General features: G+C 43.7%; 1 protein-coding gene across 2 annotated transcripts; it reads left to right on the top strand.

The window, feature by feature from the left end:
* Positions 1 to 15,569: 15,569 nt before the first annotated feature.
* Positions 15,570 to 27,186, top strand: meox2b (mesenchyme homeobox 2b). Of its 2 annotated transcripts, XM_084312245.1 has the most exons (4): positions 15,570 to 16,487; positions 22,092 to 22,264; positions 25,642 to 25,728; positions 26,151 to 27,186. In XM_084312245.1, the coding sequence occupies exons 1-4, from the start codon at positions 15,968 to 15,970 to the stop codon at positions 26,184 to 26,186; spliced, it is 816 nt and encodes a 271-aa protein (XP_084168371.1). In that variant the 5' UTR covers positions 15,570 to 15,967; the 3' UTR covers positions 26,187 to 27,186. The 2 variants fall into 2 exon arrangements, with proteins under 2 accessions (XP_084168371.1, XP_084168370.1); XM_084312244.1 differs by having other exon boundaries at positions 25,642 to 27,186.
* The last annotated feature ends 418 nt before the right edge of the window (positions 27,187 to 27,604 follow it).

The raw sequence follows: 27,604 nt of genomic DNA, 5'->3' as shown, positions 1-27,604 counted from the left end.
ATGGCTAAAACGCTGGGTGAGTGACTGTCTGATAAAAGCTGGAAATCTTCAGTGTTTTAAAACACACGAAAAACGGAATTGGATCAAAGACAGTCATAAAAAACTCACCCAGGCGTTGTGCGTAAAGAGCGTTGGAACAGAACGGGGCGAGAGCGTCGCCACCAGGGAACCGGTTGTCTAAGCGGAGGTCAGAGTGGTGCGCGACTGCTTGGAGTGCGCGCCGGTACAGAGGACGCATCTGGAGGGCCGGACTGGGAAAATAATTCATACCGGGAGATATAGCGCGAAATATAGCCCCAATCAGGCCACTTTTTAAGCTGGGGGTTTGGGGGTCCCCCACCCGGAATTTTTTTGTTACAAAGACTTAATTTCCTGCATTCTGGTTAATTTTAGTGCATGTGAATCACAAACTAATGAGCCAACAATTGCTTAGTACAATGTACTGTTATGAACCTCAAATAAAACTGTTGTGGCACTAGCAATGCTACTCTCTCCACCTTCAAAAAGAAAAAAGCAAGAGCACAACATATTTTTCTATTTACTATTATAATACAGTTAACCACTCTCTCCACCTATTCAAACAGAGCAAGAGCACAATACCATATTCACTTTACTGATGCACTACCCATCAACAGTAAAAATAGCCCTTTACACAAACATTAAATAATAGACCTTTCATTACAATACTATAATAACAGTAGCCACTGCCAGAATAGTGACACATGTATCGCGTGTGGTGAGCACAGGCATGCATGCATGCACAACGAAGACAGAAGATTGCGTTGTCTCAATCATTTTAACTATAAAATGAGCTCAAAGTATGAGCTCACTGACTGAAATGTCCAACAAAAAGCATCAATTGTCAAATAATATTGATCACATTAACTAGACTAGATGTTTTTGAGGAAATTAGAAAGGGAACAACAACTTAACCCTTGTGTCTGATCAGATTCTTATTTTTTTGATAACTTTGCAGTTTGCAGTGATTATGTTTGTAATGTGTAATCTTTGAATTATCTTGGAATTATTTTGACTTTCTCTTTCATAAATTGTTTATTCAACTTCAGCCCCAATCATAACCACCACATATTGTTTTTTGTAATGTCAGATTTAACAACTCCTTTCAGAAAAGTGTGTGTGCCATCTGCCATTCCATTCGCCGCCTCTGCTGTCAATCAGTTGTATTGCCTGGTCCCGCCTCCACCAATCACAAGCCAGCACGGCTCCATTGTGTGTGTGTGATTCGGTGGAGGGAGAGAAGTCAGATAGTTCTCCAACTCTGTCGCAGACAGTGAAATCCTGGTTGTTCCCCACCCACCTAGGTTATCTAACTATCGCGCCTCACCGCCGCCACACCTAGAAACAATGGCCTGACAAAAAAATAATAAAAAAAATAATAATAAAAAAAATATATAATTTTTAATTTTTTTTTATAATTTTTATTTTTTTTTATCTGTGCAGGCCAGGCCACCGGGAAAACTCATGGTGCTCCCGATGGCCAGTCCGGGCCTGGCGAGTGCCATACCTTGCCATACCAAATTGACGCCCCTGCCACACACACACACCGCAGACACACGCTCCGATCGCGGGGAAAGAATTATCGGATCAACACAAGATTGATAATAGCCCTTACCTTGTCTCTGATGTACTGCAAAAAGAATAATCCAATTATCTGATCGCCATTCCAAGTACTGATCGCGATCATGTTTCCAACGTAATCCAGCACTGAACATGAACGGGCGGAGGGGGGGCTCGTCGATGTAACTGTGGTAACCGTTTGTCTTGTCAGAGTGTTTAGACCCCGCCCCCACGCCGCAGCTCGGCCGAGACACCAAGCCACATCGTTTCAAATGGAGTGCAATAGCGTCCACAAGCCGTTAGGCGGCGGTATTGGACGTTTGCGATCTCAGACCCATTCAGGACAGCCTGCACAAGGTGCCTCGATGGATTATGAATGGCAATAGCGAATAAAAGAAATAACAACCCAGAAACAAGAATCTTCGTTTTTCGACACTGAACCGTTGGGCCATAGAAACGAGAATTCTCATGAACGATAACCATTGTGTTAAAGTGGTAATCTGCAAGATCCTTTTTTTCTCTTTCTTTTCTCCATTTCGATGACCTGGTTTTGATTGTTTTCATGAAACACTTGTTTTCCACCTTGAAAAGCAGAGGACTACCGAAACCTCTGAAAAGTAAAAACATGTAGGATATATATTTCTTATTGAATATATAAAATGCCACTGAATTGCTACTTTTTGGGACATTTATAACTAATAATTTGTTCTTCTCAAAATGACATGGTACAGCTTTAAAGCCACTGTGGGTACCTTCCATGAGAGCAGGTAATCGGTGGTCAAATGCACACAAATACATCCTTTGTAACACTGAGACTTTCAGAATTCACAGTCGTTTTCATACCTTAATGATGCTGTTCTGCATTGTTTTTTTCTGCCATGTGTCTCTGCTCTAGCCTCTCACATGACAGGTGATTGACAATTGTGGCAGCCAGTGAGGTACAGGCCTTTTCCTGAACATCTGACCCTGATTGGCCAGAAGAGTCAAAGGGATAGTTTGGAACTATCTCTATAAACTTTCAGAAGGCCTTGCTTAGTATTGGGGCCATGGTGGTTCCTGAAAATGTTTCACATTACCCTACAAATGGCTGACAAACATTTCATATTTTCTTTTATTTTAAAACAAAATATAAAATTGAAGAAGTTACATACTGTAGATCTAAGGGTGATATTAGTGTTATCATTATTACTATTACTGAGCCCCTGTTGTATCTATCCACAGCAGCAGAGGGCAGTGTGACCATTTAGTACTCTATTATTCTGAGTTTGATGAAGGCCTTACAGTATGTGTAAGTCTGCCTGTGGCTCACGCAGCTATAGTATAACACCATAGTAACTAACAGCCTTATGGTGTTGTGGTAGTTGAGGGTGGGGGCGTATATTAGTGTAAAATCGCATTATTCTATATTATCTCTACCAGGCGGCAGCCTGGAGGAGATCATGTAATCGGTCAAGTGTGTGTGTGTGTGTGTGTGTGTGTGTGTGTGTGTGTGTGTGTGTGTGTGTGTGTGTGTGTGTGTGTGTGTGTGTGTGTGTGTGTGTGTGTGTGTGTGTGTGTGTGTGTATGTGTGTGTGTGTGTTTGTGTGTATGTGTGTGTGTGTGTGTGTGTGTGTGTGTATATCTGTGTATTTGCAGAAAATCTCGCAAACTACAAGGCTGATTGGTCTAATATTTATTGTACACAATGATGACCTTATGAAAAAGGACCTCTCGTGGCTTTGGTGATGCAGGACCTTTTCAGTACCTGTCCTGTAGGCGTCTATGCCTTCTACAACGCTGTTCGGTTTCCGGGTTCCTCTGATTGGCCACTAAGCCCACGTGACCCTACGCTAGCACGCCCCCCTTATCGCCGCCAGTTCGCGCGACAAGCCCCTTCAATGACAGAGCTCTCATATTTGCGAATGCATAAACTATATCTTAAATTATGGCTATGTGTCTAATATGGCCGTTGCTTATCAATGACTTGTTTTGTTTATATCAGGGTGAACGCTGTTGCATTCGCAAATATGAGAGCCAGCAATACGCAGCTATGTTGTCTCTTTACACATATGTTGGATTATGTAATTGGTTTGTCATGACAAACCAATAAAAAATCAGACTTGTTTTGTTTACATCAGGGTGAACGCTGTTGCATTCGCAAATATGAGAGCCAGCACTATACGCAGCTATGTTGTTTCTTTACACATATGTTGGATTATGTAATTGGTTTGTTACGACAAACCAATAAAAAATCGCTACTTTACATCAGGGTGAACGCTGTTACGCTGCCACCACCCACTTCAATGACAGAGCTCTCATATTTGCGAATGCATAAACTATATCTTAAATTATGGCTATGTGTCTAATATGGCCGTCGCTTATCAATGACTTGTTTTGTTTACATCAGGGTGAACGCTGTTGCATTCGCAAATATGAGAGCTATATCTTAAATTATGGCTATGTGTCTAATATGGCCGTCGCTTATCAATTGACAGAGCTCTCATATTTGCGAATGCAAGGGGGGCGTGCTAGCGTAGGGTCACGTGGGCTTAGTGGCCAATCAGAGGAACCCGGAAACCGAACAGCGTTGTAGAAGGCATAGACGCGTCCTGTAGCCCAGGGGTTCCCAAAGTTTTCAGGCCGCGACCCCCGAAATAATGGTGTTTAGAGAGCCGCGACCCCCTATAGGAGGTACATTCTTTTTTTGTACAAAAAAATTAAATAATATATATATATATATATATATATATATATATATATATATATATATATATATATATATATAAATTTTTTATAAAAGGAAATGTATGGTTGAAACTGTCATAATCACGGCGAGAGCCTTCTTCACCCCTCCTCTTTCCACACCATCACGGCGAGAGCCTTCCTCACCCCTCGTCCTTCCGTGCCCTTATATGGGCAGCATCCGGCCTCTGTGTTCCCACGCTGTCGGAGGGAGATCAATCAACACGACTGTGAAGGATTCCCTCATCATCAGACCCCTACCTCCGCCTACGAATCCTGCTCTCCCTCGTCGCAGTGTTAACCTAATAACCTAGGTATGACGACGAACCCTAGCCTTGCTACTCTGTCCTTGTTGAATACCTTGTCCTAATCTTGTTCTCTCTGTGCCCAGGACCACCGCTCCCGAGACACCACCTACCTGGACACTCCTGTGCTGCACGAGGAGTGCACCTGCTCACATCTATTTGCACATTCCTGTTGTCATACCTGTCTGCTTGGTGCCTACAATTAAAACCAACCTAAAACGCTCCATTCTCTCTACTCCTGTGTTCTGCTATTTGGCTCCGCCACTGCTGTCCTAACAGAAACATGCAAACGTTCAAACGCACACACACTAATAAGCATTGGAGGCTTTTAACCAGGGCCGGACTGGGGAAATCATTCAGGCCAGGAAATATAGTGCAAAATATAGCCCCAGTCAGGCCACTTTTTAATTAAGCGGGGGGGTCTGGGGGTCCCCCACCAGGAATTTTTTTGTTACAAAGACTTAATTTTCTGCATTCTGGTGCAGGCATTTTTTTATTTGTACCCTTTAAATGCCAGTGTTTGTGATGGCATCACAAACTATTGTTAAAAAACAGGCTAGCATATGTATGATTAGCAACAACACTGATTTTAATGGATTTTCAGTTTTTTTGTAATGTCAGATTGAAAAAAATACTCACTCTTACCATAAGGGACTAAATTGTCCTTTTATTCAACTTCAGCCCTGATCATAACACCACATATCCAATTCATTTTTAATTCTAACCCTTTAAATGCCAGTGTGTGTGATGGCATATATTTGCAATATATCAAATGCAAAGTAGATTTTTCTGGGGGGATTATTACAGGCTAGCATGTGTCAATGATTAGCAACAACACTGATTTTGATGGATTACATTTTTTTTGTAGGGGTCCCACCTCCACAAATCACACAAATCCCTTTGTGTGTGTGTGTGTGTGTGTGTGTGTGTGTGTGTGTGTGTGTGTGTGTGTGTGTGTGTGTGTGTGTGTGTGTGTGTGTGTGTGTGTGTGTGTGTGTGTGTGTGTGTGTGAGCGAGAGAGATAGTTCTCCAACTTGTGTGAGTTGCAGTGATCGCTGCAACTAGAAACACTGGCCTGGCCTGCTTTTAAGTTCAGTGGCCTGACTGCGTTCAGTGGCAACTGGTTCATGCTTCCTCGTTCTGGTCGCACCAATCGTGTGACGGCAAGTTCTTTCGCCGGTTAAGCTTAGGCACTCTTTCGAAGTTGGTTAAGGTTAGAGTTTGTCTTAGAGCATGGCGATAGAACGCCAACTCACTGGCTTTCACAGTAGCTAACGTTATTTAGACTAACTAATGTTATTGGCAACACCCATAAGTGTCGCCATTTGAAGACCAGTCTTGAGCAAACGCTGCAGAGCTGAGAGGACGACATTATGAAACCAAAATAGTCAAAACAACAGACAGAATACACTATTGGTATTATATATTCATGATTACTTAACTTTTTAAACCCTGTAGTTTTCAAGTATTATACATTTTATTCATGGCTTCAATGAAAACAAAGATGCCGGTGAATGCTGCGATAACCAGACTGTTGATACCAACGTTGGTGTACAGTATCTTGTGACGCCGTTTGGCCTCACCAACGCTATTCCAAAATATTGTTAATGACATACTCAGGGACATGAATGGACAGTTCGTTTTTGTTTATCTGGACGATATTTAGATTTTTTCCAAGGACCTGGAATCTCACCAGCGTCATGTTTGCCTGGTCCTTCAACGGCTGTTGGAGAACAAACTTTTTGTTAAAGCGGAAAAATGTGAATTCCATGTACCCTCTGGGTCCTTTCTGGTCTACATCATCTCCGAGGGACAGGTACAGATGGACCCTGCTAAGGTCTCTGCGGTCACCCAGTGGCCCCAACCCTCCTATGCGAAGCAGCTACAGCGCTTCCTGGGTTTTGCAAATTTTTTCCGGCGGTTCATCCGCAATTATAGCCACGTAGCCGCACCCTCTCTGTGCTCTCACCTCCACTAACTCTGTGTTTCGCTGGTCTCCTGAGGCAGATGCTGCTTTTTGCAATCTCAAACGCTGCTCCATCTTGACCCAGCCCGATCCCGACCTGTGGTGGAGGTTGATGCTTTGGATACGGGAGCGGGAGCTGTTCTGTCCCAGCGGTCCTGTACGGATAATAAGCTCCATCCATGTGCTTTCCTCTCTCGACGTCTATCCCCGGTGGAAAGGAATTATGACGTTGGCAACGGAGCTGATGGCTGTGAAACTGGCGCTAGAGGAGTGGCATCACTGGCTGGAGGGAACGGTCCTTCCCTTCATCGTTTGGACCGATCATAAAAACCTCACCTATCTCCAGTCTGCCAAGCGTCTCAACTCCCGTCAGGCCCGGTGGGCGTTATTTGTTCGGAGGTTCGATTTCACATTATCGTATCACCCGGGCTCAGAAAATGTCAAACCTGATGCCTTGTCCCATCTCTTCTCGGCGGAGGAGTCCGATTCCGACCCATACCCCATCCTGTCGCCCTCCTGCTGCATAGCTGCTATCACCTGGGACATCGAACGCACAGTCAGGGCTGCACAGCACACGCAAGGCGACCAACTCAGCTCCATCGGGGCTCCTCCATCCGCTACCTGTCCCGTGCCGGCCATGGTCGCATATATCGATTGATTTTGTCACGGGACTGCCCTCTTCAGACGGTAATACCGCCATCCTAACCGTGGTGGACCGTTTTTCTAAGCCTGCACATTTCATCCCCTTGCCCAAGCTGCCCTCCGCCAAAGAGACTGCGCAACTGATGGTCCAGCACGTCTTCCGGCTTCATGGTCTCCCCCGGGATCTGGTGTTGGATCGGGGGCCTCAGTTTTTGTCTCAGTTCTGGCGGATGTTCTGTTCCCTCATTGGTCAGCCAGTTTGTCCTCTGGTTTTCACCCGCAGTCTAATGGACAGACTGAGCGTGCCAACCAGGATATGGAGACGGCTCTGCGCTGTGTGGTTGCTGTGCAATCCGACCTCGTGGAGTCGGCAGCTGGTTTGGGTGGAGTATGCTCACAACTCGCTCCAGAGCTCGGCTACTGGACTTTCCCCTTTCCAGTGTGCTCTCGGGTATCAACACCCACTTTTTCCTGACCACGAGGTGGAAGTCGGTGTCCCGTCGGCCCGGGAGTTCATTCACCACTGCCAACGGACGTGGAGGAAGGCTCGGTCTGTGCTACTCCACTCTGCTTCCCGGTACCAGCGACCGTCATCGGGTTCCGGCCACGCCCTATCGTCCGGGTCAGGAGGTGTGGTTGTCTACCCGCGACCTTCCTCTTAAGGTGGAATGCCACAAATTGGCACCAAAATGTATCGGTCCTTTCCGCATCAACCGGATCATTAACCGCTCCTCTGTGCGTCTCTGGCTCCCACGCTCTCTACGGGTCTATCCGACCTTTCATGTCTCCCGGATCAAGCCTGTTTCGTCCTGCCCTCTGCGATGACCATCCCGCCTACACGGTCCGGCGGCTCCTGGATGTGCGCCATCGGGGTTGGGTCTGCAATACCTGGTTGATTGGGAGGGGTACGGTCCAGAGGAGTGCAGCTGGGTTCCACGTCTGCTGATCCTGGACCTGTCCATCATGACCATCTTCCATGAAGGGCATCCTGGTCTTTCCGGAGGTGCGCCAGGTGGCACCCGTTGAGGATGGGTACTGTCACAGTTCCTACCTGGCTACTCCCTCCCTCTCTCTCTCTCTCTCTCTCTCTCTCTCTCTCTCTCTCTCTCTCTCTCTCTCTCTCTCTCTCTCTCTCTCTCTCTCTCTCTCTCTCTCTCTCTCTCTCTCTTCTATCCCTCTCTCTCTCTCCCGCTCTCTCGTTAGTCAGGTTTAGAGTGCAGGTGTGCTGCTGTCAGCGGAGCAGCTGATTGACGTCTGTGGGCCAATTACGTCAGTGATATAACCTCGCCGCAGATGTCATGAGGCTGCCAGATCGTAACTTTCCCAGTTAGTGGGCGGCTACGTGGCGTAGTGGGCAAGGCGCTCGCCACGAATGCAGAGACGCTGGGCTCGCCTGTTCGAGCCCAGTGCTCCACATTGCTTTCAGTTTAGCTGGTCGTTCATACTAATACACATTGGCTGTATTAGGGGGTGGGAAACTGATGGGTGGGGATCGGGCGTTGTGGACAGCGACTCCTACAGGTCGGTTGGTGCGCCTGCGCAGTAAAATCAGGAAGTGTCGGGGGCAGCGTGAGCCTCCCACGCGTTACTCCTCGCCACTGAGAGATCGAGCTGCGCAGGTGAAAAGATGCGACTGCTGTTACCTCAAGTACCGGAGGGGACTTGTGCTATGTATGACTTAGTCCACATTGCAGCCGGCTTGTGGGAGGCAAGAAACAGCGTTCGTGACAGGGGAGGGTTGAATTGGATGATACGAAATTGGGATGAGAGAAAAATATAGAAAATGGGAGAAAAAGTGGATAAAAAAAAAGACGTTCCCAGTTAGTCGTGTTATTCTGCTCTCTCGTATAGTTCTCTAGTCCATTGTTCCATTGTGTCTAACCCTTGTTGTCCTCCTTCCCCGCAGTCCTACCTGGCTCTTCACCCTGATCTCTGGCTCTCGACAGACGTGCTCTGAGCCCCTGCCTGCCTGACAACTCTCCTTGCCTTTTCCCGGAACGTGTGAGGACCTGCACCCGTTTTGATCCCTGCCTGGCTGACTACCCTATACCCGTTTTGACCCCTGTCTGGCTGACTACCCTGTACCCGTGTATCGACTCCTGCTTGTCTGACTCTCCTGTGCCGCGCACGCCCCTGGACTGTACGAGTACTCCCCCTGTGTATCGACCTCTGCCTGATTACCTGACTACTCTTTTATTATTAAATATACCCAAACTGGGTTTAAACAATATCTGTCTGCCGAGTCTCATTATCTGCACGTTGGGTTCAATACGTCGAGTCGTGACAGTTAGAGTAGTTGTGCTCTTGTGATTGATCGAAGATTGGTGAAACTTATGGGCACTGTAATAGTTACTATGGAAACAAGTAATTATTTAATTATATAAAAGATTAAAGGTGCTATAGATAACATGCAGCCACTAGATGTCATACTAGAGCACCAGCGTGTCATTTATCCAATCAGGTGCATTCCAAATGGGAAGTAGAGAGGGGATACATGCACGCAACATGTAAACAACAACATTGTTTTTTAACACTATGATCGCCGTGGACGAGTTTTCACGTCATTCCTAGCCATGCTCATTCTGCCGAAGACGCCGTAACTCGTCTTTGATGTCAATATTTCAAAAATCTGTCATCGAAATCATATTTCCTTTCTGGAGCCCTGAGACACACTGCAAAGCTCCACTCAACTCTCTCGCGGTTCAAGAGCGCCATCTGGTGGCCGATCGGCAGATCGCCAACCGGAAATTAACCTTTGAACCGGTAGTGCTCATCCATATGTGGTCCAGGCACTCGCTATCGTTAGAGAGACTCCGTATTGACACAGTGAACATCGATCGGTGCAAATAACTCGAAAAAACAACATGATTTGGACGTATATACTATTATACAACCTGGAAATGGATCAGGCATTTCTCCATCCCATAATAGAAAAAATTCTGTTCCACGCTCATCTGCCAGCGGCGCGAGGAAGCCACGGTAAGATTCAGCGTTATTTTCTAACGTCTTCTATACTAACTGATCTGATGAACATATGACCCACTCTGGATGAATCATCTAACGCTGCCCACGGAATTATAAACGATCCCCCGCCCATCCGGTCATCATCAGATGATGCGTAGAAACTTCTAGAACCACGTCCAGTTGAAATTTTTTATTTCGCACAGATTCCTACCAAACTGTATTTGATCATCAATATAATGCATTTAGGGCTATAAATCACGTTCTGAAGAAAGCTGCAGAAAACGATAAAAACATACTTATACTTTAGACCATATTTTAGTATGAATATGTGAATGAAAAAGTTTAATGTTGCTACACCCTGAACAATACATATAGGACATTGAATGGGCCATAATAATGGCAATTTAGCAATATAATTAAAAAAGTTATAGCCCTGCAAAGAAGGGGAACTTCTCCATAGACAAATAGAGCTGGCGAGGGATGGTAAATTATGAATTTAACCCATGGCGATTAAAGTGTTAAATTACATTGAACCCTTGTGTTGTGGTAATTACAGCTCAATGAAATTATAAGGGAGCAGTCCCTATGATACAAGGTATTGCTAAACACAAGGATTAAATGTCCCCGATGACATCACTGGTGACCGTATTCAAATAAATTCAAATTAAATGAATGTGTGCAAAACTGTTTTGGGATGTGTGTGAGATTATGTGCAAATTAAATCAGCATTGTTTGTTGGTGAACTGCCCCTAAATGACTAATAAAGGAACTTCAACAAGTGACAGCTGGATTCTCATGCAGTCAGATGTTGTACACGCGTGTGTTTGGATACCGGTAATTACAATTTATGGTAATAGATGGTCTCTGTATTTGTGAAATATTGTAGGCATGTTTGTTTGCTCTGCGGCAGAGCAAAGCTCCCAGGTTTGTTGAACTAATTGTGTGCTATGCTGTGTCCACCCTGTGAAGTTCAGAGGAGACAGCAGTCTGACTGGATATTCAATCTAGTTAGACTAGATCATAGTACTGTTGTTTTACTGTTGTTGTTAGCCAGCAACCATTGTTTCTTCCAACATGGAGGGAAAATGGGCATTCTAAACATTTTGTGAAAGCGCTCTATTGACTGTAGGGATAGAAATAGGAATATAGGCATAGCGTCTGTTGGAGATTTGCGCTCTACTGAGCACACTTTTCTAATATTTAGGCTGAGTGATGATTAGTACAGTGTACAGAGATGACTGTGTGTGACCTCAGCTCAGTGGCGTCTTACCTCCCCTTTAAATTCCTTTATTAAAATATTAAATATATAGAAAATATATAATAATAAATAAAGCCCTATACTCAACAAACATCAAAACAATACATTTATTTTAAACCAAATAACACGATCAGTGGTAATGCATACAATTTTAAATATAAGATTACAATAGGATAATATAACCATATAATAAACGGTGTGTGTGTGTGTGTGTACTAATGTCTTCAGTTTGGGTCTGTACTTGGGATATAACTCAAAAACATATTGGATATTAATATAATATAAATCCTAAATCCCTTAGGAAGCCAATAAAAGGACTTTAACACTGGGATGATTTGACGGCTTCATGTTTTTACCAATAATCAATTATCATAATTACTGTTGCTGTATCAAGAAACGTCCAGCATAATGGATGACCAGATGATATTGTCTCTGCTGTGCAGAATCCATGCAGTGACATGTAGAGACATAAAAGTGTTTCAACGGAGCGTCAACGGAAATACGCCAGAACACTGTGGCAGTCGTGAAGGAGAAATCATCAGTCTTCTTAGATCTACACGGGCTATAGTTCTTCTTGCTCACTACAAAGGCACTGGCAAAATAAAATAGCATGTAGGAACTTGGCCAGAGCCTGAAGACGTTAAGAAGGGAAGGAAGCCATTAAACCCTAAGATGTCAACTTCACTTTTCTGAAATATGGCTAATATTAGAACAACATGGCATGCTGGAGGTAAAGTGAGAGGTTTGGGGAGAGACAAGGGATTTTTTTCTCTTTAGTAGACGCTTTAGCAACCTCATTTATGATTCTTGACTGCTGAAATGTGCCGGTGGACTCTGTGTTCGTCAGGAATGAATTCACTTTAAAAAAGGAACTGACACATTGAGGTATGAGCGTGAAGTACGCTGGAGAAGCCATTCCGGAGACTGGAGCCAGAGAGTCGCAGCGCTCACGCGAGCTATTAAATCAACGCTCAAGTGATTGTATTTCACTATGCCCTGCTTATACCTGACATGTATAATCATATCTGATGTTTGTGACATGGACCGTGGAATATGTGTGCCAGTGATTCCGATCCAAAACTAAGCTTCACATTTGGTCTGTAATTTGTCGATGACTATTGAGGCACTACCAATGTATATAACCCCAACCCCAAGCCCCCTCCTCCAAGTGAAAGTTGATTGAGATGATTTTCTAGACTTAAAAAATAGAAAAATAAAATCCTTATGGGGAACTAATCAACACCATACTACTCAATAATCTCACTACTCACTAATCAAACATATAGCCACTTTTTTTCCGTAGATAAAAACACAAATTGTCTGGAATGCTCATTTCAATGCAGTTTGATCGAAGTAAAGCAGCAGCTTATCAGCATAGCAGGAAGTGGTATCTGCTGGATCCATCTGATAGCGTGGCTGGGGACATGTCTCGGCTATATGCACGCTATACACTTAAGATGGTGTTTCTATCTTCACGCGACCGCCCCGTTCTTTTTTACCGAAGAACAACAGGCATTCATTTCAAATTCACTGAGAAATTGTCCGTCGGGACTTCGCCTTTTGAGGCTCTGTGGTAAACGCGCCACAATAAAGGGGCAAGACAAAGCCAGAGTTAGCTTTTCATTTACCATTCTTCATTTGGAAAGTTGACGTTTTAAAAGTCATTAAATCAGCCGTGTAAGATGGCACTGAAGTGCGACTTTAGACGTACGCACCACAAGAAAAACCGACAGCTCATAAGAAAGTTCATAAAACCTGAAATATACTGTTGAAGTTTAGTCCTAGTGAAACACTACAAACACTTCCAGAGAGAGAGAGACGTAAAACCCTATAACAATCACAAAATAAATGACTGGATAAATTTTTTTATTGATATTCATGTAGGATTTAATTGTACTTCATAACAGCTTTATTCGAATATTTATATTATATTTCCAAATTTTACTTGTAAAAGTTAAAACAGAGTTATTTGATTTTTGACAGATTCATGGCCTTTAATACAAACAATCAAGAGCAGGGGGATTATTATTTTCCACACTGAGCTCCATGGGACTGTTATACTGTATACGCTGATTGACAAAGCCTAACATCACCCTCGAAAAAAATATTAAAATGACACAACATTCTGTATTGACATGTGAAAGCAGTACAACACCCACACAAACATAATGGTTTGTAGCTATATAGTGTGAAAGGACTCACCTGCGGAGGCCCCCTCCCACCCCCACCCAACCCCCATGGGAGCCGTCAAATTAGTGGTGGAGTATTACAGAGGCTTAGGGGGACTGACGCGGAGTGAGCCGGGGCGCTGAGGGGCTCACATCAAGCCAGGCTCCGGAGCACATCCACCCCTCAAGGCACAGTCGTGCCACAGCAGTGCCGGCCCCGCGCAGCCAAAAATGAAACCATATGAGAATGAATACGCACCGAGGGCCCACACACCAGAGGATTACTTTACAGTGGTACTAATTACCCTAATTTGTTAGGTAAACACAGTGTTTTTTCACGGGGACCTTAAAACACGGGCCCACCGGATGTGGTGGCTCTCCTCGTACAGGATTGAGAGAGCCCCCCTAACACCCCTGCTAGCTTTTTCGGTGGTCTGCTAAAGCAATTTCCCTCCAAATGAATCTAATTTCCTCCCTCCTGCCCGGCTTCATAACATGCGGTTTGTCCACTGCCCGTCGCCTATAGGTTTAAAACGGGGCACAGAGATATCTATACTATACCTTTGAGACAGCCAGACACGTCTAAACATTTAGGAAAACCAAAAGGGGCCTCTTGGATTTGTTTGGAAGAAGGAATTATGGTGGATATGGCTATTAATAATGGTTTTGATAAAATAACACATGCGTCTTTGGAACTTCGCTAATGATTTCAAAGGGCTTCAAAAGTAGTCGATACAAATTGAATACGACACGCCACTGGTATAAAAAGTGTTCTTTCCATGTTGATGTGGAAACGGCATTTGATCTCCTTGTTCATAGCACTTTTTTTTTTTACACTTTATTCACACATCTCCCCTCATCATATTTCCACCACGACTTAGTCAGCGCCTGGGGGGAACCCAGTCTATTTTCCCTCTCTTGATACCAAAGGGCTTCTGCCTCAGTGGGATAATATGTCGGTGAACTCAAACATATAGCCATAAAAAACAACAGCCAAACCAATCCCTTTCCAAAAATAACACTCATCTCAAATAAATTGTTCTCACTCTATTCTGTTTCACCCTTTATAACTTTCCATTATTAGCTGTCGTTTCTTTTTAATTACCTGCCTTCCCTTGACATCAGAACATAAGCGGAAAAGAGAGAAACTCAAACTATCGGTTAATTATCGCCGTTATTTTTGCCCACTGTGTGATTCCGGCAGTGAAGTTCACACACACTTTTTTCTTCGCTTTCTTAGCTCATCCAAGGTTTCATTTGTGAGGTTTAATATGGAGTCTATTTTAGATGAAGTTTAGAAGTCGGCTCCTGGACACACTTAATGCAAATAATAATAATATAAAGATATAATTTTTTCTTATATAATATTATATATTAACAACTAAGACACTTTAGGGAAGAGTTTGAAACTCTATTTTACACTTTCTAGATTTCCTAGATTGAAAACTCAAGTGTGCTTTCAATGGCACACAGGGTAGAGTTGATATTGGAGGATGCGCATTTGAGTTTCCAAATGTATGTTATCACCATCATTGTAATAATATGCAACCATGTCAGGATCCATCACGTCACGTTCTTAATCTCGCAGAGTGCTGTCGGCCACATGGCAGCAGATGGATACGGGAGTTCATAAAGTGTTGGACTTGGACCCAAATCCATATATATCCAAAAAAGCAAAGGCAAGGGGGCTGACGCAACCCCGGCTTCCTAGAACCGTTTCACTGGGGGTCAAATAGCTCGGGTCCAAAATAAATTGCCCACTTTTCCTGAGGCCGGGGCCATAGGAATGGTTCAGATTTATTGTGCGTTGCGTTTTGGAGGAAGATCGTATGCATGTGGTCAGTAGCAGCATGAGCCAGTGACCCAGCCTACCTCTCACGTTACGGCCTATATATAACATCCCCCCTCGGCCTCCTCCTTCCACCCTCCCTCCCTCTCCCTTCATACAAACTTCCCTGGAACCACCTTCTCCCCTCCACACTGGTCCTGGCCCGTCTCTCCCTCTCTCTCTCTCTTTCTCTCTCCCTCCTGTCACCCGAGAGGCTCTTCAGGCTCTGACTGTTTACCCACACTCCGCCTGGCAACCGTCCGCATGCTCGGGATTACCGGAGGCCCTTCCTTTCAACGCTGCGCTCTCCTTGGGAAATAAGGCGGCTGCTCTGGAGGTGCGAAGCGAAGGGGGAGCTGGAGAGAGAGGAGAAGCTTGTGATTTGGGCTCCTCAACCACCACCAACTGCTTCTCTTAGCACATACTCTCCCCACACCCCTGACGCTCAGGAGCTCTCCCTCTCTCTCCCTCCCACTTTTTTGGTCTTTTTGGTTTGAATATTGACTGAAGTGGAGTTTGGTGGGATCGTCGCGTGCGATGGATCACTCTCTGTTCGGTTGCCTACGCAGCCCTCATGCCGCGGCGCAGAGCCTGCACCCTGCCTTCACCCAGTCCCCCCTGACGCTGCACGGCCGCTCAGACCACGTCTCCTACCCGGAGCTGCCGGGGTCCTCGCCCCCCTGTGGCGCTTACCCTGGAGAGGACGGGGTGTTCGGGGGGGTGGCCCCGCACCACCGGGGCCACCTGTCCCAGCAGCAGCATCACCACCACCACCACCACCACCCTCAGCACCACCAGTCCGGCTGGCACGTCCCGCAGATGCCCTCGCCCAACGCCAGGCACAGCATTTGCCTGCCGTCGTCCGCCGAGGGCTCGGCCCCGGAGCTGTGTTCCTCCTCCGGGGCCCAGAGTATGTGCACCGCCACCAACCCCGGTTTGGGAGGCGGTGGTGACCCCATGGGGGGGTCATCGTGTGTCTCTGGGGACTATGGACGACAGACTCTGTCCCCGGACGAGTCAGACAGACGGAACAGTAAAGGGAAAAGTGACAGTTCAGGTAAGATAAGGACTGTCTACTGTTTAACTTATTAAGATAATGACTGTCTACTGTGTATCTTATTAAGATGAGGACTGACTACTGTGTATCTTATTAAGATGAGGACTGTGTATCTTATTAAGATGAGGACTGTACTGTACTGTGTATCTTATTAAGATGAGGACTGTACTGTACTGTCTATCTTATTAAGATGAGGACTGTCTACTGTGTATCTTATTAAGATGAGGACTGACTACTGTGTATCTTATTAAGATGAGGACTGTGTATCTTATTAATATGAGGACTGTACTGTACTGTGTATCTTATTAAGATGAGGACTGTACTGTACTGTGTATCTTATTAAGATGAGGACTGTCTACTGTGTATCTTATTAAGATGAGGACTGTACTGTACTGTGTATCTTATTAAGATGAGGACTGTCTACTGTGTATCTTATTAAGATGAGGACTCTACTGTGTATCTTATTAAGATGAGGACTGATTACTGTTTATCTTATTAAGATGAGGACTGAAAGATTAAGCAGCTTAGGTTCAAAGGTTTAGTTCTTTAACTTAATTTTTTCTTCTTCACTCTAAAACTCTGCTTACTTTTCTCTGCTACACAAAGCCTCCCTCCCAAGTGTAGATGCGCACTAAGTAACATTTTGCAGATTTAGCTCCAATTAGACTACCTAGTACAGGAAAAGTGTAATCCCACATGACAATTAATTTCTTAGAGGTGTTTTGTCAGGATCCTGAAATATTTTGTCTGAGGTTGAACGTTCAATCAGTTGTGGTGTGTGTGTGTCCACCCTTAGTAGAGTCGTCAAGTTGTCTCTCAGTTGTCTCAGTTGTCAATATACCACCAGCCTTTGACAGTAGTGGCATATATTTTGAGGTAGAACAGTCTCTACAACGGTGATCAACTCAACAAACGCTGCAGTAACAGAGACATTTTCATACACTAATATTATTCATACAAATATTTTAGACTTTTTCACATTCACAAGTCCACTGCATATATTTAGTTTCCTCAAGCACTGTGAACTGTTGTGTAAAGTGCTGCAGAGGAAAGGTTGTTGCGCCTTAAGTTGGACATTGCATCGTACACTGGACAAGCAGCAGTCATTGCATATCTATTTAGTATAGGTGTAAGATATGTTTAAAATAATTGAAGTATACAACTTTTAAATAAATTAAAGATAAATCAGAGCGAATCCATTCCAATATTAACTACAGCTGCACCCAATATACAAGATATGGCAGGATGTTAATGCTATTATACATTTGAATAATACAATATATATTTTGAATAATATATTTAAAAATAATGAAGCAAAGAAAGAAAATTATGGTCCCAATAGGCTCAGTGGAAATATACATACAATTATATATTATATAAAAAAATCTTTTAAACAAACTTTAGACATGGCCTTAAGCACTTATTACTAATATCTTCTTACATATTATTGTTTCCTTTAACTTAAAAAAAATTTTTTTAAACAAAGCCTATTCATGAATTATTTAATATTTTAAAAAATACTTTCTCAAATAAAATCATCTCATGATTCTCATAATGAATCCATATTGTAGTAGGTAACTTAACTTTTGTTGTCGATTTTAGTACAGATAATTTTAATTATATATATATATATATATATATATATATATATATATATATATATATATATATATATATATATATATATATATATATATATATATATATATTAATTCATAATTTTATTCTTGCATATTTGACTTATATGATTTCATTCAGAACTAATTTGGGGATTCTTTCCTTTTCTAAAGATGACAGAAAAAGAGATTTGCAGCTGTGTCAAGTGTCAACACTTGACTTACTATACACAGAGCGAGAAAGATTAAGCAAACATTTTTAAAGGTCATATCAATAAGACATGTGATTGTTTGGAATGAGAATGTTCAGTTTTGTCATTTAATGGGTCCTCTCAATTATGAACTATAATAAATATATTTTTATTCCACAACATTTTATTTTTGGTTTGAGTCTACGTGGTTCTTGTTGCAAACAATCAAATATCCTACCGATACAACCTTTAATTTCCAGTTAGATCATCATAATTATTTCCTGATTTACTTCTATAATTATCTATAAAAAACTATTGTGACAAATCAAAATTTGGCTTACATGGTACTGTATATGGAACATCTGTTTATTGCCCAATCATCTTCTTCTCCGATTGACACTATTTGTAAATGTTGGCCAATCACAAGCCAGCTCTGCTTTGTCCCTCTGTCTCTGGGGTGTAATTGGCAGTATATGGTTTTCCCTGAGGGCATTAATAGCCTACAGGTGCAATCGTTGTGAAGCCCACCCTTAAAACCATTACAATGGCTACACCTGGGGGCTTTTGACTGGCAAACATTTATAGCTTCAGAACATACCCCTCGCTGCCACAGCTGTTGGCCCTTTCATTTCAGAGAAGAAAATAATCAATAGCACACTCAGCAACATCAATGGGAATAACTGATGCTCGGAGGAAGTTCTGAGATAAATAGGGTGACATATCTGTAAACTGGATGAACTAGAAACGTGACTTGACAGAATGTGGTTAATGTGTATGTTGTCAACGGCTCTGTCACCGCAAAAACAAACAGATCTCTACACCCGAGAGGGGGTCTGAGAATGAGAACCCTGACTGATGGGCAGACGGGTCTGTTTCGGAGCCGTTAGGAGCAGGGCAAATTAGAACAAAGGGCAGGGCAGTATGTGTCCCAATCACCTGAGAGGACTGTTATCCATCAGCCGTATAGGAGTTGACTGCTCTGAGAGTTCCCTGTTTGTAATCAAAAGGGATTCCTCAGGTCAGTGCCCAAAGGGCAACACACACCGAGGACCTACAGTATTCCCTGCTGAAGCCAAAATGGCAACCAGGCACCATGCCTGTATTAGTCAGGCCCGTAACCAATCCAGCATGGGCGCTGTTCCGCCACGGAAAAAACGTTCCATTTCCAACATCCTTGTCCATGCCAGGATGGTGTTTTGATTGACAGGTTGAACACTTTGAAAAGGGATATCGTGAGGCTGCCGTGGGCACTTAGAACACCCTGACTCAAATCCAATTTCCTAAACCTTTAACTTCATTGGCACTTAAAGAAGCCACAATGTATTTTTAATATATTTTCTTCTCTTGGAACTTGCTAGATGAAAAGAATTATGTAGCGATGATGAAATGCACATATACTGTAGGGTGATGAAATAAGCCATCAAAACATGGTAGATTTAGGTAGAAAAGTTGAGCACGCCAGGGAAATCGTCGTAACTCTTAACTGTAGCGCACCGAAGGACTTCATCGCTGGACGAAATCATATATTTACCGTAAATTTTTTTTTCCTAACTTCTTCATCCTGTAATGCATTGTGATACATCTAAATCTAAAATGTTGTGCCTCTGTAATCTGGTTGTGGCACATAGTCTCTTTCCTGCCACAATGGGTTTTGTTTATATTTCTATATATATACACAGTAATGAAATGTCTGCTGGATTTATATGCTGTGGAGTAGAGATCAGTGTATGAATTATTACTCATCTATTCCTCGCCATGAAGTGTAATTTTCACATAAAAACCTGTCCATATTCATCCTGGGCTCACCATAAAAAATATACATAAAATGCACTTAAATATAAATATCCCCTTAAATCATCATTTCAAGCAATCTGGATAAAGATCATCTGCCCATATATATACACTATAGGCCTACCCTAATCATTAGTATAAATATATATTGACGTATGCGATCCTATAGGTCACTATTCCTGTTCTTAGAAGCTTGATAGTACATACAGATACATAAAGTCATGGCCAAAACTTGAGTTACTAGTAAAGATACAATACTACATAGATACACATTTCATGCACATTGTACACATCTCATATTTCTCCTCTGAAAAGACTTCAGCTGCGAACGCGGATGTGCCACGAAGGTTTTCATTCGTAGCGGAGAGTGGATTTGTTTGGGACACTTTTTTTTCCCCCCCGACACAAAATAACCTATTTACAGAACTACTTTGAACAGAAATGGAAATAATTTGACCCCTGAACACATACATACACATGTCTGCTAACAATGTATTATGTTTATTTAAAAAATAAAATAATAATAATATTCTCTTTTCTTTTTTGTCCATCTCCAATGTGAAAGGCACAACTTATTATATTAGTATTATATATATATATATATTTTTTTTTTTACAAATGTCCTCCTTCCCGTGGGTTGGTTGGGACAACTGGTCGGGTCGGTCGTTGTTCTGAGCTCAAAAGCAGCTGTTGCAATATAAAGTTGAACACCTTGTTTCTATAATCTTAATTTGTTCACATAATCCCTTTGAAAAAACAATAAAATATATTACATTTGTAAAATGACTGCATTTATCTTCATGTAAATTACTGAGACATGGAATTTGGCCTTCTTTGAGTCTTTATTTCAGTGGCTCTTATCGGCTGGATCTGGTTTATTGACAGTTTTCTTTTTTGACAGATTATACTCACCTCAAAATCATGTGAATTGTTTTCAATAGTCACAATGCTGTCCCACCTGACCCCAGGATGCTGTTCTAACCATCCAGTGGAGAGCAGACACACTATGCAGTCCTGTGATAGCTATACCAACAAAACCTCAGACAGCTAATACTAGCATCAACCGATATAACAATATGTATTTCCAACAATATGTATTTTATATGGAGCATAACTAAAAACAGTATGGTAGAAGAGAAATAACAGAGAAGAGGCAAACATTTACGTAAACGCTGCAAATCACAAAATCAGGGATACAATATGAGGTACAGGCAGCAGGTCTCCACTCTGAGCTTGAAAATGAAGTGGGTGTAGCTGAGTATGAGCATGGGAAATGGCACATGCAAAGCTACTTTCTAACTGGCTAAAAAGGCACTGTCCCAACTCTCCCCCTGTCTCAACCGACCCCGCTCTCCCCTACTGCAGGTGGCAAACAACCCTGATCTGAGGAGCACTGGAGATGAAAATGACACTCTGAACAACAGAGCTTTAGTTTGGAATCAGCCGTACGGGGGCTGCTGTGCCACAAATGCTAATCATGAACCCTGCAAGAAATTCAGTAAACAGTGAAGCATGAAACAAAAAAAATATCTCAATGTTCAGTATTCACATTTACCCGGCATATATATATATATATATATATATATATATATATATATATATATATATATCTAACTGAGACATTTTTATCAGCTTTCCAAACATCTGAAAGTGTTGCAACAAAAATTTTAAAAAGGAGAAGTGTCCTTGTCAGGCTTGGAAATTAGCCCAGGGAAGTCCAGCAGTTCTGGGAATGGACTCCCTGTCTGAACCCCCTCAGCACTTAGTGTAAGAGTGTGTGCTGTGCAAGAAAGACCGATATCCCCACAGTAAAAAGGTGATTGGCACTCCTAATTGTTTTGCTTTCATTTTATTTTCGTTTTCAGACAGACGGGGGCCCCTGCAGTTTATCAAACAATTCAAATTGTCACCCCCCTCCAACCCACCCCCTCTCCAGCCCCCTCCTTTTCTTTTTCCGGGAGACTCAGTGACTGTGGCTGGAAAATGTTCTGTTTTTTTCATTCCAGATTCCCAGGACGGGAGCTATAAGTCAGATGTGAACAGCAAGCCTAGGAAGGAGCGCACGGCCTTCACCAAGGAACAGATTCGGGAACTGGAGTCAGAGTTTGCGCACCACAACTATCTGACGAGGCTGAGGCGCTACGAAATAGCCGTCAACCTGGACCTGACGGAGAGACAAGTACGTTAAGGGGTTGAGAGACACAGCGGTCTCTCAATACACACACACACGTAGCACATACACACAGTATGTGCTACGTGCACCAAGGCCATTTTGTGCCGACCAAGCACACAAGTATCACATGTGAAGTACACACCAATACTAAGTACTGAATACTTGATCTCGATCATTAGGGCCAACTGCTGCAGTCTATGGACAATTATTGTGGAGTGGTGGTGGTGGATGGGGTCTTCTAGTTAAATCTTTTAAGAACCTCTAGCTATGAACTTCATCAGGACCGAATGACAATTAATTAATAGAGCCCTGATGTACCTACACAGGCTTCTCTAAAATGGAAGTTTACGGTAATAATAATAATTGCCACAATTATTCACATCCACATTTAGAGAATCCCAGCAGTTGATGAGTCATCATTGATGATAAATGGCTGTATGAGTATGATGGCAGCAAATATGGCTCCTATTAAAAAAAAGAAGAAAAAAAACAAGTGTGTAAAAAAGAAAAAAAAAAGGCTGTGTTTTGACATTAGTAAACGGTTAGACATGTCGCACTAATGCTCTGGGGCTAATCGATTCCAAACCACCAAGACTCTTTGAAATATCGGTCTGGGCGTCTTGTGAAGTGACTCTCTTGATGGTGTGTGTCAGTGTCCAGATGTTTTCTTAGTTCCTTCGCGCAGAAACACTTGCATGAAGAAGCACACTGGGTCTGGCTGTGGGCGTGTGGGGGAGACGAGCACGCCCCGCCGCTGTTCATTTTTTGGGGGTTCAAAGTGTTTGGATAACTGCTTATATAATTGGTTATAATGTGTGTGGACAGTCACACTCTGAAAAGAAAAGGCAGATGGCGGGTATTTTAGGGGACTTTTCCAAAGTAGAAGAAGTGGAGTCTTGTGTCGTAATCGCGTCATTACTGCTTGCTTGTTGTGAGAGCTTATTAGATATATCATCACATGGCACATTACTGTCTGATTCATAGTCCATGTTACATTACTTTAGTTATTAGATCTCCTTCTAGATTATTAGCTATTACCCATCCATACTGTAAAGTACACGCAAACACACCACTGTGATCACAGAGTGATCACACCACTTCGTAGCGTTTGTCCAAGAGCAACCCTATAAACTCAGCACTCCCACACGTGCTCTCAGAGATCTGTTGCCTAGATCCAATCAAAGCGTCTTGGCCGGGGAGGCGGCCAATCAAACCCACCCAGGACTTAGGTCTTCCTGCCCGGAGCCCCGTCCCTCACCTCTCCCCCTCGCGTTGGCCGCCGCTCCACAAAACATTCCCGATCCTAGTCCAATAAATCAGAGTGCGTGAGTGGGTTGATTCTGGCTCCACTTCAACACCCTTACTATTATCTTACAGCGTCTCCAACCTCCCTCTGTTCACTACTAAACAGGCTTTACGGAACCGTGATTGTGAAATAGGGCGAGCCTCCAGAAAGGGCAACGCGCGGTAGCCGAGAACGTCGGGCCGTATTCCGTTTCATGTTCCGTTGGTCTCGTTAGCGAACCTGCGAGTGAACGTGTAGTACTTATATGTAACAACATATGTTTGTCTCAAGTCATGCGCGTTGGTTCGCACTAAGCCGTTTATGAGAAAATGAGCCACACATGCAAGTGTTTACTCTTTAAACTTCACTCACAGTGCTTGAGTGGCAGGCCACGATATGCAGTGCTCCCGAAAATAAGACCTCCAGGAAAGGGGGTGGGGGCGATTGGGGGGGGGGGGGGGGGGACTGTGAGAAAGGGGGGTCAGGAGGAGGGTTAACGGGTTGTGGGTAGTGTGTGTGGGGGGGGGGGGGGGGGTAGTGGGTATGTGGGTTGATGGTGGGGCGGTAGGCCGGAGGGGTTGGTGTATAGGGGCTACATGGAAGAGGGAATGATATCATGGGGGGTGGGGAGGGGAGAGTGATAGGGGTAGATCATGGGAAAAACTCGGGAGGTTGGCAGTTCATTGGTCCCCCCCGATGCCGACGGGTCCGTTTTAGGCAGTCGCCTGATCAGGACAGGAGACGCAAATACTGAATAAGCTGTGGAGTCAGGGAAAGGTAGGCAGGGCCTCGAACCACGGGTCCCCTGTGACTCATGCATCAGCACATACCTGGAAATAAGACCCCCACACCCCTATACCCCAACGCCACGCCAGATCACTCGCTCCCACCATTATGTACACACACACACACACACACACACACACACACACACACACACACACACACACACACACACACACACACACACACACACACACACACACACACACACACACACACACACACACACACACACACACACACACACACACACACACACACACACACACACACACACATGTATATTGTATATTGTATGGTAACTATGTCTATTCTGCATCGAACATTGTACATATGTCTAAACTGAACACTGTGACCTCATTTTTTTACTTCTAATTTTACTATGTTATTTTATTTCATACTTATCTTGTCTTGCACAGTCTCTGGAGCGCAACAGTAAGAAGCATTTTGTATAAAAGTATTCTGTACTTCTGTATGACAACTATTAAAGAAACTTGAACTTGAAACACACACATGGTAGTCTCTTCCATCGGTCTTACTAGATTGGGAGCCAGTAACTATATTTAAGATCATTCTTTCATCATTCATGAGATGAGGTGTTGTTGGGGGCGGGTATGGGGGTAGTCAGGGCTCTGCTGGCAGTGGTTTGTTTCAGTGAGCCTGTAAATCTCTCAGTCACACACTCTGATAGAGGAGGGTTCACACAAACAGATTCAGGACATAGGGTTTTCACTGAAGCCGGCTCCTCAATGCCAAGAATCCAGGCTGATATAATGCCCTGACGGACGTATTCACATATTCACAGTGGCGTTGGGTTACCTAGCCCCTTGCGCACAAATCCTTTCTTTACTCTGGCAGGATTCGTAGAGCCGTAAGACTAGGATACACGCGATACGTTTAAATTGTTTACATACTTGCACTTGTATTTGGGCTACAGGGGCTACATGTGCAACACAAACCTAGTATCACCATTGCTAACTTGGCTTAACTCAACTTGGCTCAGGTGTCCCGCGAACGGCTGTACAGTCTCACTTACAGTCAACAGAAGAGTTTTCTGCACGTCTCCAGTCTAGCGCCACAACCCCCCCCCCCCCCACCCCCACATACACTGTGTTCCATGATAAACCTTTTTCTGACTTGATATTTTTTGCACACTGTAACTTTCTGACTTTTTCACTTGCCTGTGGAGACGATGATTATGCTATAGCACTTATCTCATTGTAGAAAGTGAAGAAAAGCCATATTGTGTCTGCGAGCTGCCCCCAGCTGACCCCCCCCCCCCCCCCCCCCCCCCCCCCCCTACCCTCTGCTCCAGGTGAAAGTGTGGTTCCAGAACCGGAGGATGAAGTGGAAGCGAGTGAAAGGGGGCCAGCAGGGGGCGGCAGCGCGGGAGACAGAACTGGTAAATGTGAAAAAGGGGACGCTGCTACCTTCTGAGTTCTCGGGCATGGTAGGACTGCACCACTCGGCCAACTCCCCCGCAAACGAGGACAGTGGCGACAGCGATCAGAGCTCCGAGCACGCTCACTTATGACCCCCCACCCACACCCCACCGAGCACGATCACTTATGACCCCCCCACCCCACAGTGCACGCTCACTTATGACCCCCCACCCCACCGAGCACACTCACTTATGACCCCCCCACCCCACCGTGCACGCTCACTTATGACCCCCCCCACCCCACCCCACAAAGCACGCTCACTTATGACCCTCCCCCCAGCCCACCCCGTGCAGACCGCACCCGCTCCGCCTAACCACAGACTCTTCCTCCTCCTCCTCCTCCTCCTCCTCCTCCTCCTCCTCCTCCTCCTCTCCTCTCTCAGGAATCTGACACAAATGTTCTTACCGAGGGTGCCTGACGATGGCCGATCAAATGAGAAGAGGGAGAATAGCAACGTTGACGCAAAACAAGAGAGAACGGAGTTTACCGGATGAGTGAAATATGTTGGTCAGTAAGAAAGTAGTTGTTGTGAGCAAAGCCTCCAACCATGGGATAAAATCAGACTTTGTGAACATTCCAAAGATGCTTTGCATTGATTATAAAAAAAAAAAAGGCTTACATTTAGCCAGGGCTATCTCCTCTTAGTCGACTAATCGCTCGTCAGGGTCTTATTTTGTTGTCGTCCATTTTTGTATTTCTTTTTCATGCTGAATGAGTTTTCTTTCTTAGACAAATTATGACCACATCTCTGGCTTCACAATAGTATTCACCACTATGCTTTGGCCTGTAATAAGCATCTCTAATTCAAAGAGGTATCTCTGCATTCGTTCACAGAAGGACAATTATGTAGGGGGAAGCACTTGTACAGATTTGTCAATTAAATGGACTTATCAGTGAGTTGACAAAAATCTCATATGACAATTAGTCGACTAAGAATGTCTTGAGTGGAGGACAGCCCTGGAGTTTGCACTGTTGATGACTTGCTTAACTCAAATTCTACTGTATTCATACAATGAGGAATAGAGAGACATCACGCTGTGTGTGTCCAGAGCGAACTGAAAGTGAACATGTTAAACGTTTGAATAATTTATCAAAAGAGGGTATACTAAGCCTCTAACCATCACACACCCTAATTTCTACAATTATGTTTTACACTACAATATATAGGTAAACACCCCTCTTGTTTATCCTCTGGTTTTGCAATTTTTGCTTCCTCTAAAAGTCTTAACGTTTACTTGCTTAAAGTCATTGTGTTTTAAAAACTGGAAAAGTGATTTCTGAGGCAAATAAATCTGAACGAATCAAATCATGTCGTTTATTTTCTATTTAATTTTTTGTATTATTGAATCCATGGAACTCCATGCTTTGAGTAAAATGAATATATGTAACTATATGTAAGTAAAAAGATGTTCATGTAATCCAACACCATATTAAGAAAATGCTCTTTGACTTCTGTCTGACTATGCATTCTAATTTCTGGAATGGCGTATTTGGCATGCGAGCTCTTTACATGAGCAGCTGGTTATTCAATAGCCCCTCCAGTTTGGATTTAGCTGATTTGTGGCTTTCAAACTCCCTCAGACACACAGACACATCTTGGGACCAAGTGGATTTGTACGCAGTTTGTGGTCATAAACTCCAGACCCAGAGCCTTTTGCTTTCAAGACGCTTTTGATTAGCCGTCCGATTTAGATGTTTGTATATGACGTTCTCTGATCAAAGCCGTACACAACACCATTCCTCTTGTGGTGGGGATGGTCTGTGCAGAGGCAGGAGATTGAATAGTGGAAATGTATTCATGAGGGCCCGACGTCTCTGCCAAATGTCCAGCATGTA

The sequence above is a fragment of the Notolepis coatsorum genome, assembly GCF_963971535.1.
Source record: "Notolepis coatsorum genome assembly, chromosome: 4".
Lineage (NCBI taxonomy): Eukaryota > Metazoa > Chordata > Actinopteri > Aulopiformes > Paralepididae > Notolepis > Notolepis coatsorum.
This window is presented reverse-complemented; position numbering and strand designations above follow the sequence as displayed.

Excerpts from the sequence above, each read along its gene's own strand:
- meox2b (XM_084312244.1), top strand. The coding sequence starts at position 15,968 with ATGGATCACTCTCTGTTCGGTTGCCTACGCAGCCCTCATGCCGCGGCG. Across the intron at positions 16,488-22,091 it reads AGGGAAAAGTGACAGTTCAG|ATTCCCAGGACGGGAGCTAT; the intron begins GTAAGATAAGGA and ends TTTTCATTCCAG. Across the intron at positions 22,265-25,641 it reads TGGACCTGACGGAGAGACAA|GTGAAAGTGTGGTTCCAGAA; the intron begins GTACGTTAAGGG and ends CCTCTGCTCCAG.